Source organism: Lolium perenne, chromosome 1 (genome assembly GCF_019359855.2).
Source record: "Lolium perenne isolate Kyuss_39 chromosome 1, Kyuss_2.0, whole genome shotgun sequence".
Classification (NCBI taxonomy): domain Eukaryota; kingdom Viridiplantae; phylum Streptophyta; class Magnoliopsida; order Poales; family Poaceae; genus Lolium; species Lolium perenne.
This window is the reverse complement of record NC_067244.2, coordinates 140,474,133-140,488,175: the sequence shown is the minus strand read 5'-3', so window position 1 is coordinate 140,488,175 and position 14,043 is coordinate 140,474,133. Positions and strand designations below refer to the sequence as shown.

Genomic DNA, 14,043 nt, shown 5'->3' with positions numbered 1-14,043 from the left:
CCTTATCATCGTACGAATCTTGTCAACGCACACCTAATTCACAAGAATATGATCCTAGCACCACGTTCGTAGGCAAAGCTGTTCCCAACCGAGTTCATATACACTATATATAATTAAGTCAAGCCGAGGAAGTAGTTTTGCCCCGGCGCCGCGGTACACAAAACAGCAGCCCAAGCTACGGCCAGCGCCAGCTCCACCCCCGCGACCCTTTTCTTTGATGCAAGTTGCAGCCATGGCGCCAGCCCACCACCATATAAGCTGGCGTCCTTGTCGTCTCAATGCCACCCACCGACGCACCAAGAATCCAACGTCGCAAACGCTACTGCCTAGTGCCTACTGATACTCGGCACGCTGTCACATGATGCACTTCACACTCGGAGGCGGCGCCGCGGGGAAGAGCAAGGCCGCGCACGCCCGGTCGGCGAGCGAGCCGTGCCACTGCCAGTGCCACCACGTGCACACTCGCCTCGACGCCGGCATCCGCTCGCTAGGGGCATGGTCGGCTTCCGCCACGTGCTCTGGCGTCAATGACGGGCCTTCGGGGCTCGCGCGCGTCGACGCCGTGCTGGCCGTGCTCGGCGAGTTCCTCGCGCTGCCGCAGGCCGCGGCGGCCCTCCGCGAAGACGCGGCTGCCTACGATCGGATCCTCGACGGGTCCCTCGCTCTCGCCGACGCGTACGGCTCGTTCGAGCCGGCGCTGCTCGCGCTCAAGCAGAGCGCCGCGGAGCTGCGTGCGGGTGTCCGGCGCGGGGACGGCGCCATGGTCGCCGCGTCGCTCCGGGCACGCAAGCGCGCGGAAAAGGAGCTGTGCCACCTCGCCGCCGCGATGGGGCACGCCTCGAGGCACGCCTTTCCGTCGCCGGCTGACGGTGAGGTGGTCGGCGTGGTGGCGGAGGTGGCGGCGGCCACAGCGTCAGCGTCGGAGGCCATCTTCCTGAGGTGCGCGACTATGTCCCCGGACGTATCGGCAGTAGCCCACACGGTGTCATCGAACGCGTGGCTGACGAGACTGCGAGTGGTGCCGGCGGCCAAGAAGGGAGTGCCACTGCCCCTGCCAGAGACGGCGACGGTGGCCGCGGCGTTGGAAGGGCTGGAGGGACACATTGGCGAGGTCGAGAGCTGGAGCGAGAAGGTGTTTAGAAGTCTGTTGCATACGAGAGTTTCACTCCTTAACATCCATAATACCTTGTAGCCAAAGATTTTGCAGGAGATAATATAGAATGAGGTATTATCATACTAGGTACAACTAGCATAATACCCGTGCGTTGCTACGGGTAGACAAACGTTGAGCCAATCTTTTTAGAAAAACAATTACATTTTTTATTATTGAACTAAAATAATCATCGGAAACACGTCTTTTTTGTTCTTCCAAATTAAAACATGCTCACGTGAAATTGCTTCATCAGGCTATCATGTTCATGTGTTACTAAAATGTTTGTAATTTGTTGCCTTTTCTATGCAATCACCATATCTTAATTTTCTACTGCCAACACCTTGAGACGTGACTGGATATTTGGTTCCTTACAAACAGACGTGTCCATAGACGGAAGTGACCACGTGAATTCTTCTGATCGAGAGACTTTGCTAGTTTTTTTCTTTACTGGGAACACAGTCACATCGGTCTTACTTGAACATGAATATTATAAAATATCCTTCTATACATAAAATAAACTAAAAAGTAGTAATCGTTCCAAAAAAAAATTACATGACCATATACTATGTCTAATGCAGTGTACTCATGAGCCGCTCCAATTAACTTTGGCAGAAGGGAGTACATTTTCTTTTGGACAAAGGTGCAACAACTTAGGCAAAAGAATTAGAAATTTTCAATTTGTAGGCCCTCACCGTCGATCTTAATTGAACAGGAATAAACTTGAAAATAGTATTCCATCTTCCTAAAAAAGCTGCTCAACTTTTTCTATATATGAATATATGTACACACTAAAACTATGTCTAGATATATCTTATGTACAAATGTACCAACACACTAAAACTATGTCCAGATATATCTATGCACGAATGTATGTACACACTAAAACTATGTTTAGATATATATAAATATACTTGAGCGGCTTTTTTTTGGAACACAGGGTGTATAACAATTTATTTGAACAATTGCATGGAACATCACCACAGCAAACGAGCACCCACATCTCCACAGCACATCACCCAAAACCACCGAGAAACAAGGCAGGATGCAGGGTTGCTGTTTGCGCGCACGCGTGGGAGCCAAACAAGCTCGTGCGGCACATCCTCCAGGAGGCAGGGAGGCCGGCGACGTGCAGAACATGGCGGCGGAACGGAGGAGGACGACAGAAGAGACGCGGCGCAGGGGCGGAGTAGAACGGCTGCGTCGCGTGGCTCTGGTCGTGGAAGGGAGCAGGTTCACGGCGGCCATGGCGCGCGCTGGGCGGAAGCGACGCGGTCTGGTATCTCCTGGCCCGCGAGGCAGTAGATCGGTCTGATTGGCCCAGCGGTAGACAGAACGTGTATGACCAACCTCCGCGTGCGTTCCTTCATCGTGTATCTGATTTAATAGTAAACGATATGTGGGCCTGACTCTAGAGGTATTAGCGTCTGGGCCTAACTCTGACTCGAGAGGTATTAGCGACGAGGCGAGCGACGAGACGAGCAACGTACGTACCAACTGATTGAGATTTAATAGTAAAGACGAGACAAGCAACGTACGCACCAACGGATTGAGATTTAATAGTAAAGATAACTTGTTGAGCGGGAGCATATCTAATCTAATCTAATCTAATCTAATATATATTAAAAGTACATTACGGGCTAACCAGAAATTAGAGAAATAGCTAGAAAATCCCACAAAAATCAGAGTCATCTGTCCGTCAATTTTATTCATCAGTATACCACAACCGATTGATCTTCCGATTAAAATAAATTACCCACCTTTGCCATTATGTGAAAGTACCGTTTAGTTTATACCGTTTCGTTTATCTTCCGTGAATAGAATAAAGACGCTTCCTTAGTTCCCTGTACCGCTGCAGAACTAACTAAATCGATCTACGCCGCCGCTGCCGGTCGATATCGAGTAGAGCACGTCGCGCAAACATCAGCATCTACGGGAACATAGCAAGCAGCGGCGGGCGTGGTGTGCATGCATATGAAGCCAAATCGATCCAGATATTCAGATTCCTTGGCCAGTCCGGCCGCGGCCGCGAATCATGTAAGTATATGTTCTGATTGTTTTACCGATTCTTAGGTTTTGCTTTGTCAATCAACTACACATTTAATTCCTTTCGTTTTGCTTCATGCTTAGCTAATTGTTTATAGATCATTAGCTTTCATCCTAAACAAAAGTCTGAAACTTATCGCTAATGAGATAGTTAGTATGCAACGCCTGGTAGTAGCAATCTACTCCCTCCTATTTAAATTAATTGATCTAGCTTTATCTCGATAGGTATATGTATTTAGACACATTTTTAGACACATTTTAGTGTCTACTCTCTCCGTCACAAATTATAAGACGTTTATGTAGAAAATCACACACAAAAATATCCGACCATTAATTAATCAAACTGAGTAGGCAATTAGAACCCTTTGATCTCTATAAAAATCAAGTAACATTAGATTTCTAAATATGTCATAGATTAAATTGCGCCGTACCCCTACGATCTCTTGATGACTACTAGATAATAGAATAACGAACTCCACCGTCAAACCCTGTAAAAAAAGTAAAAGATAAACTCCACATTCATGTTCTCGCTGTTGCCGCCCTTGGGTCTCATGAAACAACAAAAGTATCGGGACTCCATTGCTGCCCATGAGTTTCCCTTAGTGCCGCCGTCCGACCGGCTGTTAAATTGCGCATAAAGTTATAAGACACCCTACACAACATGGATCGAGTATTTGCAAGCCTTTCAATAAAAAAGAAGATAAAATCAGATAAATTAGTTCATGAAAAATATCAAAATGACATGTCCATGATCAAATTACCAAGTAATAGTAAACTGTAACAACATAGAATATAATATATCAAAAAAATATCAAGCACTTTATCATGCATGAGATCCTACAACTTACAGGCTTCTCTAAGGTGACCACGAGCTACCATATATATGTGCGCCACTTCAACATCAGGTTATGTTCGCACCCAAAATTCCTCGGCGACATGCAAATTCTTTGCTTCACAATGGCCAGCGGCCCAAACCAGTAAGTTGCATCTAGATAACTGTAAAAGAAACTAATAATTTAAATCATTTATTGAATACCATATTGATGAAGTCGATTGTCCTCAGATTAATCTATATAGCCTGGTAAGTCAAAGCAATGCATCAACCCTTAATGTCTTAAGCTGAGACTATCCTAAAATCTGCTGCTAATGGTGATCCTCTCTGTGATCCACCAGCAAACCACTGCAAGCTATTGCTGTAGCGATCCGTCAGATCCCCATGTCCAATGACTCCTGCCACCAATTATTTTCTTTGGACATGATTCACATCATACAAACTTTTTCCTACCGCAAACTCCATAATCTAACTGAATTAATATTTGGCATGTTTATTAGCAGTCTTATCAGCACGTCATAATGCACCCACCGTGAAGAAACACTACATGATATTTGGAGCTACATAAATGTGACAAACCGGTGGCCGTCATGACTTTGTTGGCATGGATCACAACTTTCATGCTAATACTTTGGGCATGTTTGCATATATCTACGAATTTTATGATTAACTTGCAAATAACTGGAGGAAAAAGAAAGCAGTTCTAATCAATACGCATAATACAACTGTTATTAGCTAGCTTAACTCACGTGATTTCATTCTCTCCTAAATGCATGACATGATCCACCTTCAAGAATTTGGTGTCTTCTCCGCCAATCATAGGCTTGCGAGGTAACATGATTAAGCCAGCAAGCAAAGGTGAGCATCACTAAGGTAATCGCATGCAGATAAATAGAACACTCTGATTAAGATTAGTCACCGATATTGTGATTCACCATGTAGTGTTGTCACTCAGGAAACCAGCTTCATAAACATCTGACGCCATAGTCCAATTTTGCAAATGTAACATTCTGAAATGAGTAACATGGGTTAATATTTTTTAACATGAGCAAGGAAAGATAATATAGTAAGTTTTACGAGAGTTTATTGTAACCGATATGCTAACGAGTATTTAATTTAATATTAAATATCATAACGAGTGAGATGGATCTTGGAAGTTATTGGTATATATTTTCCATATCGGCACAATCTTTGTGATAGGAAAGATAATGTGGAGATGCATTTGCGGTGCATATGACAAAAAAAAGTTTGTGGAAGTATTTTTTTCCTCAACACGGAATAGAAATAAAAGTGTCTAGATATGGTGGCGTGTAGTGTACATAACAAATAGTATATATGAAATCTTCAAAAGTGTATTTCACCTAATCTTTGTGGAAATCTATATTATGTCGAGAGAAAATTGAGACTATGTATATAACATGCATAGAATCAACCAATTAGTCATAAAATATGAATTAGAGAAATATTTAAGCTTTATAGCAAAAAAATGAATTCAAATTATTCATACATTTAAAATTTTGCGGGTATATGTAGGTATCTATCATGCATAAGTATTATGTTTTTTTCTTTATATAAGATATAAATAAAGAAGAATATCCACATAACATGAAAACATAGTGTTTTGGCGCATTAAAGTTGACGCCCTCGCATTTGCGAGGGCCAATGTGCTAGTTCATACAATAAGTTACGAAAGTGAGCGCTGCAGTACATAAACTTACATTAACGAAGCAAATAGGTACAAAAACAATCAGAAGGTGACACGTGGCTACACAAATTATGCGAAAAGATCCCTGTATGTTTTTCTTTTAAACTTGCGACTATGGCGCTGTCTTACATGTGGGTCCCACCAGTCAGTGTGTTAGTAAAAATATAGCTACAAAGTGGGGATTCGAACTTAGGACAAAACATTGAAGTTTAATAGCACCTACCATTGGAACTGGTAGCACTTCATGGCGATACACTAGGAGATAGTTTTCTTATAGAAATGAATCGAAGGAGTAACCATGGTAAAACAGTAAGAGTAGCATTTAGCTGTTTGACCTGACAAGTGTTTGCTTGGCTTTCTTCTAAGTTTGACCTGACAGCAGCGACATGTTGAATTATTGCTCTACAAAATTAGTTAGTCTCTACAACGTTATAATATCCTATATAACTAAGAAGTTCATCCCCACTAACATATTTCTCTAAACATGCAGCTATGCCACCTCAGCGGTCCCACCAAATCAGCCATCTCCTGTCCACGTCATCCAATCCCATGCATGCATGTTGCCGCTGGCCTGTTCAGGTTGTGCTAAAATTTTCACGTGGTATACTAATTGCCAGGTAATTGGAGCGTCTTCTGAAAAAGGTTCTCCCAAGAAAAAAATAGCAACGTATTCAACTTAGAAGCAGAAATGCCGACTTCTCTCGAAGCAGCTTCTATTACGTTGGTGGGTTTAACTCCTCCACTAAATTTCCACTTAGATGATATTGTTACGTTTAATGACGTCTTTATGTTTTCTCTTCCCAACCAGGCAACCAGCAGGCAGCAAGGGGCACTACTCATCTCCGGAACAAAACGTAGCTAGAAGCACTTCTTCCTCCAATATCTTCTCCACCTTGTGAGAGTGACACCCGCTTCCTCTCCCCATGGTCAATTGGTCACCTCCAGGACACAAATCCGCATAAAACTGCTTTTCTATGGGCGGCTTGGATGAGTTCTTGGCAGGGAAGTCGCACCAGTACGGCGTTGTGTTGTCGGAGTTTCCAAACGTGAGCTCCTGAAGAAGGCGATGCCATTCTATAGCGGCAATACGGGACGCTACCATCGCTTCTCAGGGCAGTTTACCCGCGCCAGCAGCTCTCGAGTTTGTCGTCCAGTTTCAGTCTTTCAGAAGGTACGATGCTGTCCTCGATGCGGCGATTCTTACGATCCTAAGATGAAAAATTGTGACTATTTCAATATTTTTATGGATTATAAGAAAATACTAGACTATTCACGTAGTATGAGGACTAATATCAACGATTGTTTCTATTTTATGTGTGTGTCTATCGCTTACAGGGCTATGCAAGAGTTTATCAGTGGCATGTATATCTTTAATGTATGCAGTGATTATCTCAAAGGACTATTTTCTACTACAACATCTATTAAAACAGAGGTCATATTCTTTCTTTGTTGGTTCCTACATTCAGCAGGCGATCTTTGGCTTCTTGGTTCCTACTTTATTATTATTATCGTACAATTTCTTTGCCACCATATACTTGCACTGTTGCACATTATGCAGGTTCATACTTTCTCTACTAGGCTACTACAATATCCTAAGATCGCCACAGGTTCGGATTTTCCAGATCATAAATAAAATTGTCAATCTACTCCATTTGCTTTGTTTCTTTCTCATCCCGTGAATGGGACTAAATAATTTGAGTTACAACTGCCTTACTCATCTGAAATCTTTATGCCCTATTATGATTAATCTTCATCTTAATTTTACTCTAAAAATGTCCGATAACTAACAAATGAAAACCTTATTTTTTAGATTGTAATATATGCTATTTTATTTCTTAAATATAAATATGCAAAGATCAAAATATTAGAAACGATTTTCTCCATTTGTAGTGGTGGAGCTGACCTAAAGCAATTGTGCATCTTCATCTTTTAGTGGAGCCGATAAAAATCAAACCAACATGTTCAACTCTTTATAAAACTACCTTTATTAATATATATTTTTGTACAGTTTGTACCATGAATTATGATGTTTAACCATATGTTATGCAAATTTCATATTTTTTTGGTTCAACAACATAGACATTGTAGTTTAATTACTTTCCACTAATCATATGTAATACATATAAATATTGGGAAAAGTGTGAGAGTGCAGGTGCGCTCTGCGCACCCTCACACTTTTTCACTTTCTCTTTTTTATATCTCTCAAAATATTACATTTTGATTTGATTGTTTTTGCAAGTCACTAAAAAATAACAAATGGAATGGGACAAAAATAGTTCGGAAATTTTTTGTTCAATTTCAAATTCCAAATAATTTAAAATTCAAAAACAATTTTGATATATATATATATACATTATAAAATAAAAAATTGAAAATATTTTTCTCACGTTCCAATTGTTATGTTTAAGTGATCTGCAATTTTTTTTGTTCAAACAATGTGTGGTGTGAGCGATACAAAAATGAGAAATTGTTTGAGAGGGGAACAAAAAGAATTTGCATGAATCTTGATGCAGTATACACGGTATGTGAAAGATCGAGATGTCGCCTAGAGGGGGGGTGAATAGGCAATTACAAACTCTTGCGGATTTGTCTTGTAAGAATGCGGAATTAAACTATCGTTTAGTTTACAAGCGCAAACCCTAAATATGCTAAGCTCAACTAAGTGTAACAATAGCAACTAGAGCTAAGCAAGATAGGCACAAGATATATGTAGCACAAGTGATAGCAAGATATATGTACTTCAAGCACGATGGCTATCACAAGGAAAGAGAGCTCGGGTATAGAAATAACCGAGGCACGCGGAGACGAGGATGTATTCCCGTGTTCCCTTCCTTTGCAAGAAGGTACATCATGTTTGGAGGAGTGGAGGTCCCACGAAGGATTCCCCGCGCCACGAAGGCTCACCCTATTCTCCGAACCACACCCACGAAGGATAATGGCCCTTTTCTTATGGTTAGCTTTTCCTCCGCTCCGGAGATGGCAAGCTCCACAACCACTTCACAAGCTCCACGAAGGAGAAGCCCGGGCCTCTTCACAATCTTCTTGAAGAGATCACCGGAGCACCAATCACCAAGCCAACTAGGAGGTCTCCCTCCAAGAGTAACAAGCTCACGGTCTCTCACTCTAACTAATCGTGGTAGAGAGCTCAACACTATGCAATGATGCAAAGCAAGAACACTAGAGGTGTTCAAGTCCTTCACACTCAAATCTCACCAAAGCAACGAATGCTAGGATGAGATTGGAGAGGAAGAACAAAGGGGAAAGTCAACCAAAGACTCCAAGATCTAGATCCCAAGAGATTCCCTCACTTAGAGAAGAAATAGTTTGGTGGAAGTGTAGATCTAGATCTCCTCTCTCAAATTCTCAAGAATGAGCAAGAATGGTTGGAGGAATCAAAGGGGAGAGCAAGTTCTTCAAAATGGAACAATGGAGGTGAGAGAATAGGAAGAACTACTTGTCTCAAGGCGGGAGAAAGGTATTTATAGCAAGGGAGGAAGAAATAACCGTTGGGGAGAAAACTATGTGAAAATCGCATAAAAACGAGCAGAAAAGGAGGCCCAGCCGGTTGCCAGGCCGGCCGACCGGACTGGGCGCTGAGGAGCCCAGCAGGGGTTCCGGCCGGGTCGGCCCAGCAACCGGGGCGGAGCAGCTCGCCGCATGGGGCAGCAAATTGCCCAGGCCGCGCGGGGGAGGCAGGCTGCGTGGGCCAAGCGGCAGTGAGGCGGCCCAGTTGGGAATCCGGCTGGGCTGGGGGTAGCGCCGGGTGGGCCGGTCGGCGGACCGGGCCCGAGGCCGGTTACAGGCGGAGATCCGGTCCGGTTGGCGCCCGGTGCGGACCGGGTGGGCCGGCGTGCGGCCGGGCTGACCGGTCGCCCAGCCGGCTGCCCCTCCCCTTTTTTTTTTTTTTCTTCTTTTCTCCTTTTTCGTTTTCCTTTAATAACTAGTGCTCCCGAACTCCGATTCGAATGAAACCAATTTTGTTTGGAAGATAACAACAAATGCTATCCTATGGAAAGTGAAAACACAAGAATCTGTAGGAGGGGATTTTATCATAAATATAAAAGGTAGAACCTTATATCATGAATAACCGATAAAATCACCCAACCTCTAAAACTCAATAGAAGATGCATGCGAACTCCGTTTTCGATGAACTTGGGCTTTTTGTAAAGCTAGCAACAAGCTCAAGAACCTTACACATAGAAACACCAAGAAGCAATAAGAATATGCAAAGTATGCAAAGGATTGAGCTCCCTAAGACGATGTGATCAAGTTACCCAACCGAAAGCCCCTCTTGATAGTGCGGCTATCTATCCTACAATCCGGTCTCCCAACAACCACGTTGAGACCGGTAAAAGGAAAACCTAGCAAGGCCATACCTTTGCCTTGCGCATCTCGCTTGATCTTGATAATAACTCTTCAAGCTCTACACAAGCCGGAATGCCTCACTTGATCATTGTTGCTTTGTGAAGACTCACAAATGCTCCCCCATACACTATGATGGGAAAGCTTCATTGATGCATATCTTCACAAGTCCATTATCACCAAATGGATGGCAAGCTTCAAGCATGTGATTCACTTGAGATGCTCATCTTGAACTTGCCCAACTCAACCTTGTATCTTCACATACTCACTTAAGATAGAGCATGCATGGCTAATATTGAGTTCCACATGAGAACTCCATCTTCATTTCTTCTTTATATTCATGGCATCCATACTTGAATCCAACACATGGAGTACAAGTAGCACCTATGGAATATTCCTTCATATAAACTCAATGAAAACATTAGTCCATAGGGGTTGTCATTAATTACCAAAACCACACATAGGGGTAATATACCCTTACAATCTCCCCCATTTTGGTAATTGATGACAAACACAATAAGAGGGTTTATATAATGAATATTAGAAACAAGTACGCAACTTATCCGAGAATAAGTTGTATACAAGAGGTTGTATTTGATATGGTCAAGTAACACAAAGCTACTAGCCCATATCAAAACCGGCTCTACTCACACAACTACAACAAATGCACGAGATGTGAGTAGAACCAATATATATAGAGAAGACTCCCCCACAATGTATGCACGTGTGATGAACATGAATTCATTGCATACATTGTCAAGATTAACCTTTGGGACAATTTCCACTATATATATACAACCATGCAAGACATATAAATATGGAATGCATGAGAGGCAAAACTTAAGTATAAAACCGTTCCCTTAAACCCTCTAAAATTCTCCCCCATTGGCATCGATTGTCAAAATGGGTGAAAAATTTAGAAGGCCAATATAATGTGAGTTCCTCCCCAAAGTGTGCACTTCTCATAATTTGAGTGGAATCAAATGCACATATCCAATGATGAATACTTGAAGGAAGTCAAACTATATTGAGGATCAAAGATTGCATAAGAATAACATGATGGGGAAAGTTTGCACAAATAAAGCAAGCAATCAAAGATCCAATTGGACAAACAAAGATATCATGATAAGAGAGATATAGTGCTCTTAAATAAAATAAGAAAGCTCCCCAAGGTTCGTGCACAATTTATAATGTTTGCATTTGAATACAATATGCACAAACATGGAATCCTCACTCCCTATATATCATTTAGAACACAACTAAGATAAAGAGAATATGCTTATCAAGAACAACTTTAGTCCAACAATTACGAGATATGAGTGCATGAAGAAAATAAATAAACCAAGCACTCATAAATCTTCTTTACCAACCCACTAAAAACAAAAGGGGTAAAAGATGGTCGGCAAAGAACAAGGATATCAAGGTGATGGATTAACGCTCTTATGTATATGAGTTTCTAAAGTGGACAAAGTGATCCATAAAGAAACATGCACACACAAGAGGTTAACAAAATAGATAAGACAAGATATCCAAGATGAAGTCATAAAATATACCAAAGGATGTTTGCTTAAGAAGCATATATAGCCTATGGCTCCAATATTCACTTATGGTATATGAATGAACTTCAACCAAGTTAAATCTCAAAAACATCACAACTAAAAATAAGGAAAGTAGAGATAGTTGGAGTGTTTTGAGAAAGGCAACAAGTATCACAAATACGGATTTATTTCACAAATTCATCAATATTGCACACAAGAGCTCTTTGAGGAATTGATATGCAATAAATTGCTAGAGGGCATATTTGTGATAGGTGAATCATAAAATATGATATATATATATATATAACCTATCATATGCATCTTCTCAAATTACTCAAATGTTCAATAAGAAGTTTTACTTTAAAAGGGTTTTTGAAGAACCGCAATATTTTCGAAATAAATAATTTCATGCCAAGATACAACCTACAAGAGGTTGGATGCTATATGAGAGTGCATGAATAAGATACTTGTTACCGAGATGGCAATGACTTGATGTAGTAGATAAGAGTTCATCGATCATCCTAGCTTGACTCCAATCCTCATATGGTGACAACACCTTCCTTTTAGATGAGACAAGCCTCCATTGCATCTCCAATGTACCTAAAACATCATTCAAGTACATCTTGGTCCCCAAACTTATTGGGTCCACATGGTTAGACTAACCACAATATATAGGACACACTCCATATAAACATGTGCATATTTAGATGAAATTTGAATTTCATGCACATCTTAGCCATTTAGGATTCGATGAAGTATATCCTACATAATGGATCAAAAGAAAGCAAGCATGCTACAAGTATAAACAAATTACATATAAGCATGCACCAAAACTTTTAAAGATCCAAGAAAGATATACTTTGGACAAAACACCAAAAGAATTAAATAAGGCATAGAGGTGTCACTAAACAAATTTGTTGTCCAAATTATATCAAAGAAGCAAATCACAAAAGATTTGTTCAAAAAAATTCAACAAACAAACTAAGAAGAGACCATTGAGCATAAAGGATGAAATAAAGCAAACATGCTCAAAGATTTATCTCATTCAACAAATAAAGCATAGAAGAAGGAATGAGATAGCAAAACTCCCAAAGGAGCAAGGTTCGAACAAATAAACCAAACCCACTACACTTTTCACAATGGCACAATGTACCGTAAGGAAAATGTATGTAATCCAAAAACAAACACTTGATATGAATCAAGGGGATTTATCAAAAGATTTCTTTTTTTAAAAAAAGGACAAGGAAGACATATGGGAGCTACAAAGATTTCTTGAAAATAAAATAAGAAAGTAAGAAAGAATCCAAGGTGAAGATGATCCAAAAAAAAAAATCAACCACGTACAAGGTTATCAATTGTCAAAGACAATGAGTATATTGGAAATGATTTCCGGTGGAGTATTGACAATGATAGTAAGGATCAACTTCACAATAAAAGGCATAGGATAAGTATATAGAATTAAGCACTATGCACAGATGAAGATTCTTGATAACTTCAACTAGTCAAACAATCACGCACGGCAATGATTAGAATAACTTGAAGCAAACGGTGTCCCAAATAAGATATAGAGATATGTATTTGAGGAAAAAACGCACCAAGAATTTCTTATTCAAACAAGAACCCACAAGATGAGTAATAAAAGATTTTTTTATTAGGAATGGAGCTTGTTTGAGCAAACATGCCACCTAGGAACAAGATAATTAAGAGCATCAACTCTAAGTGGCATAACCTCATATGTTCACATTTTCTAGGCTTGTGATATGTACAAAACATATTACTCCCCCATAATGTGATAAAACATTTCTTCTAAACAAGAGGCAACTAAAATTCGACTAGAGATGATTAATGGATATTTAGAATTTGAATTTCTCATGAGTATGACACACCACATAGTGACTAGATAATCTTGCAATATCAATACTAAGTGGTGGTACCCATGTACACACATTTTAAAGAAAGAGAGATGCACAAAGCATATCACTCCCCCAAAATGGGATGTTCCATTAATCACTTCAAAGAGAGCCAAATAAGATATCATCAAGATGCATTAGGCTCAAAACAATAAACAAGTATATGATGAGTCAAACAAACATACTTGAATACACAAGATAGGCAAGTAAGACACAACACATACATACACATATTTGGTACAAAACCAAACATGCAAAGGGGCAAGTAACTTACAATAAACATGAAGAGTTGAAGTATAAGTTACCGTAAAGAGGAACATTGGATATAAGATATAGATGATAATCCATACGACTTGGCTTTGTAAAAATATAATATATGAAGATCCCTTAATTCTTCATGAAGTAGCCAAGTCTCCAATGCCCTCCACTTGTACCTATTGATCAAGTTTGAGATTGTTGGTCCCCAACCAAGTTGGGTCCTAAGAGGTTAGTCACAATAG

General features: G+C 40.6%; 1 protein-coding gene across 1 annotated transcript; it reads left to right on the top strand.

The window, feature by feature from the left end:
• The first annotated feature begins 298 nt into the window (after positions 1-298).
• Positions 299-1,217, top strand: LOC127306214 (uncharacterized). The gene has a single exon (XM_051336841.1). It carries the CDS (start codon positions 359-361, stop codon positions 1,190-1,192), a length of 834 nt encoding a protein of 277 aa, XP_051192801.1. The 5' UTR covers positions 299-358; the 3' UTR covers positions 1,193-1,217.
• The last annotated feature ends 12,826 nt before the right edge of the window (positions 1,218-14,043 follow it).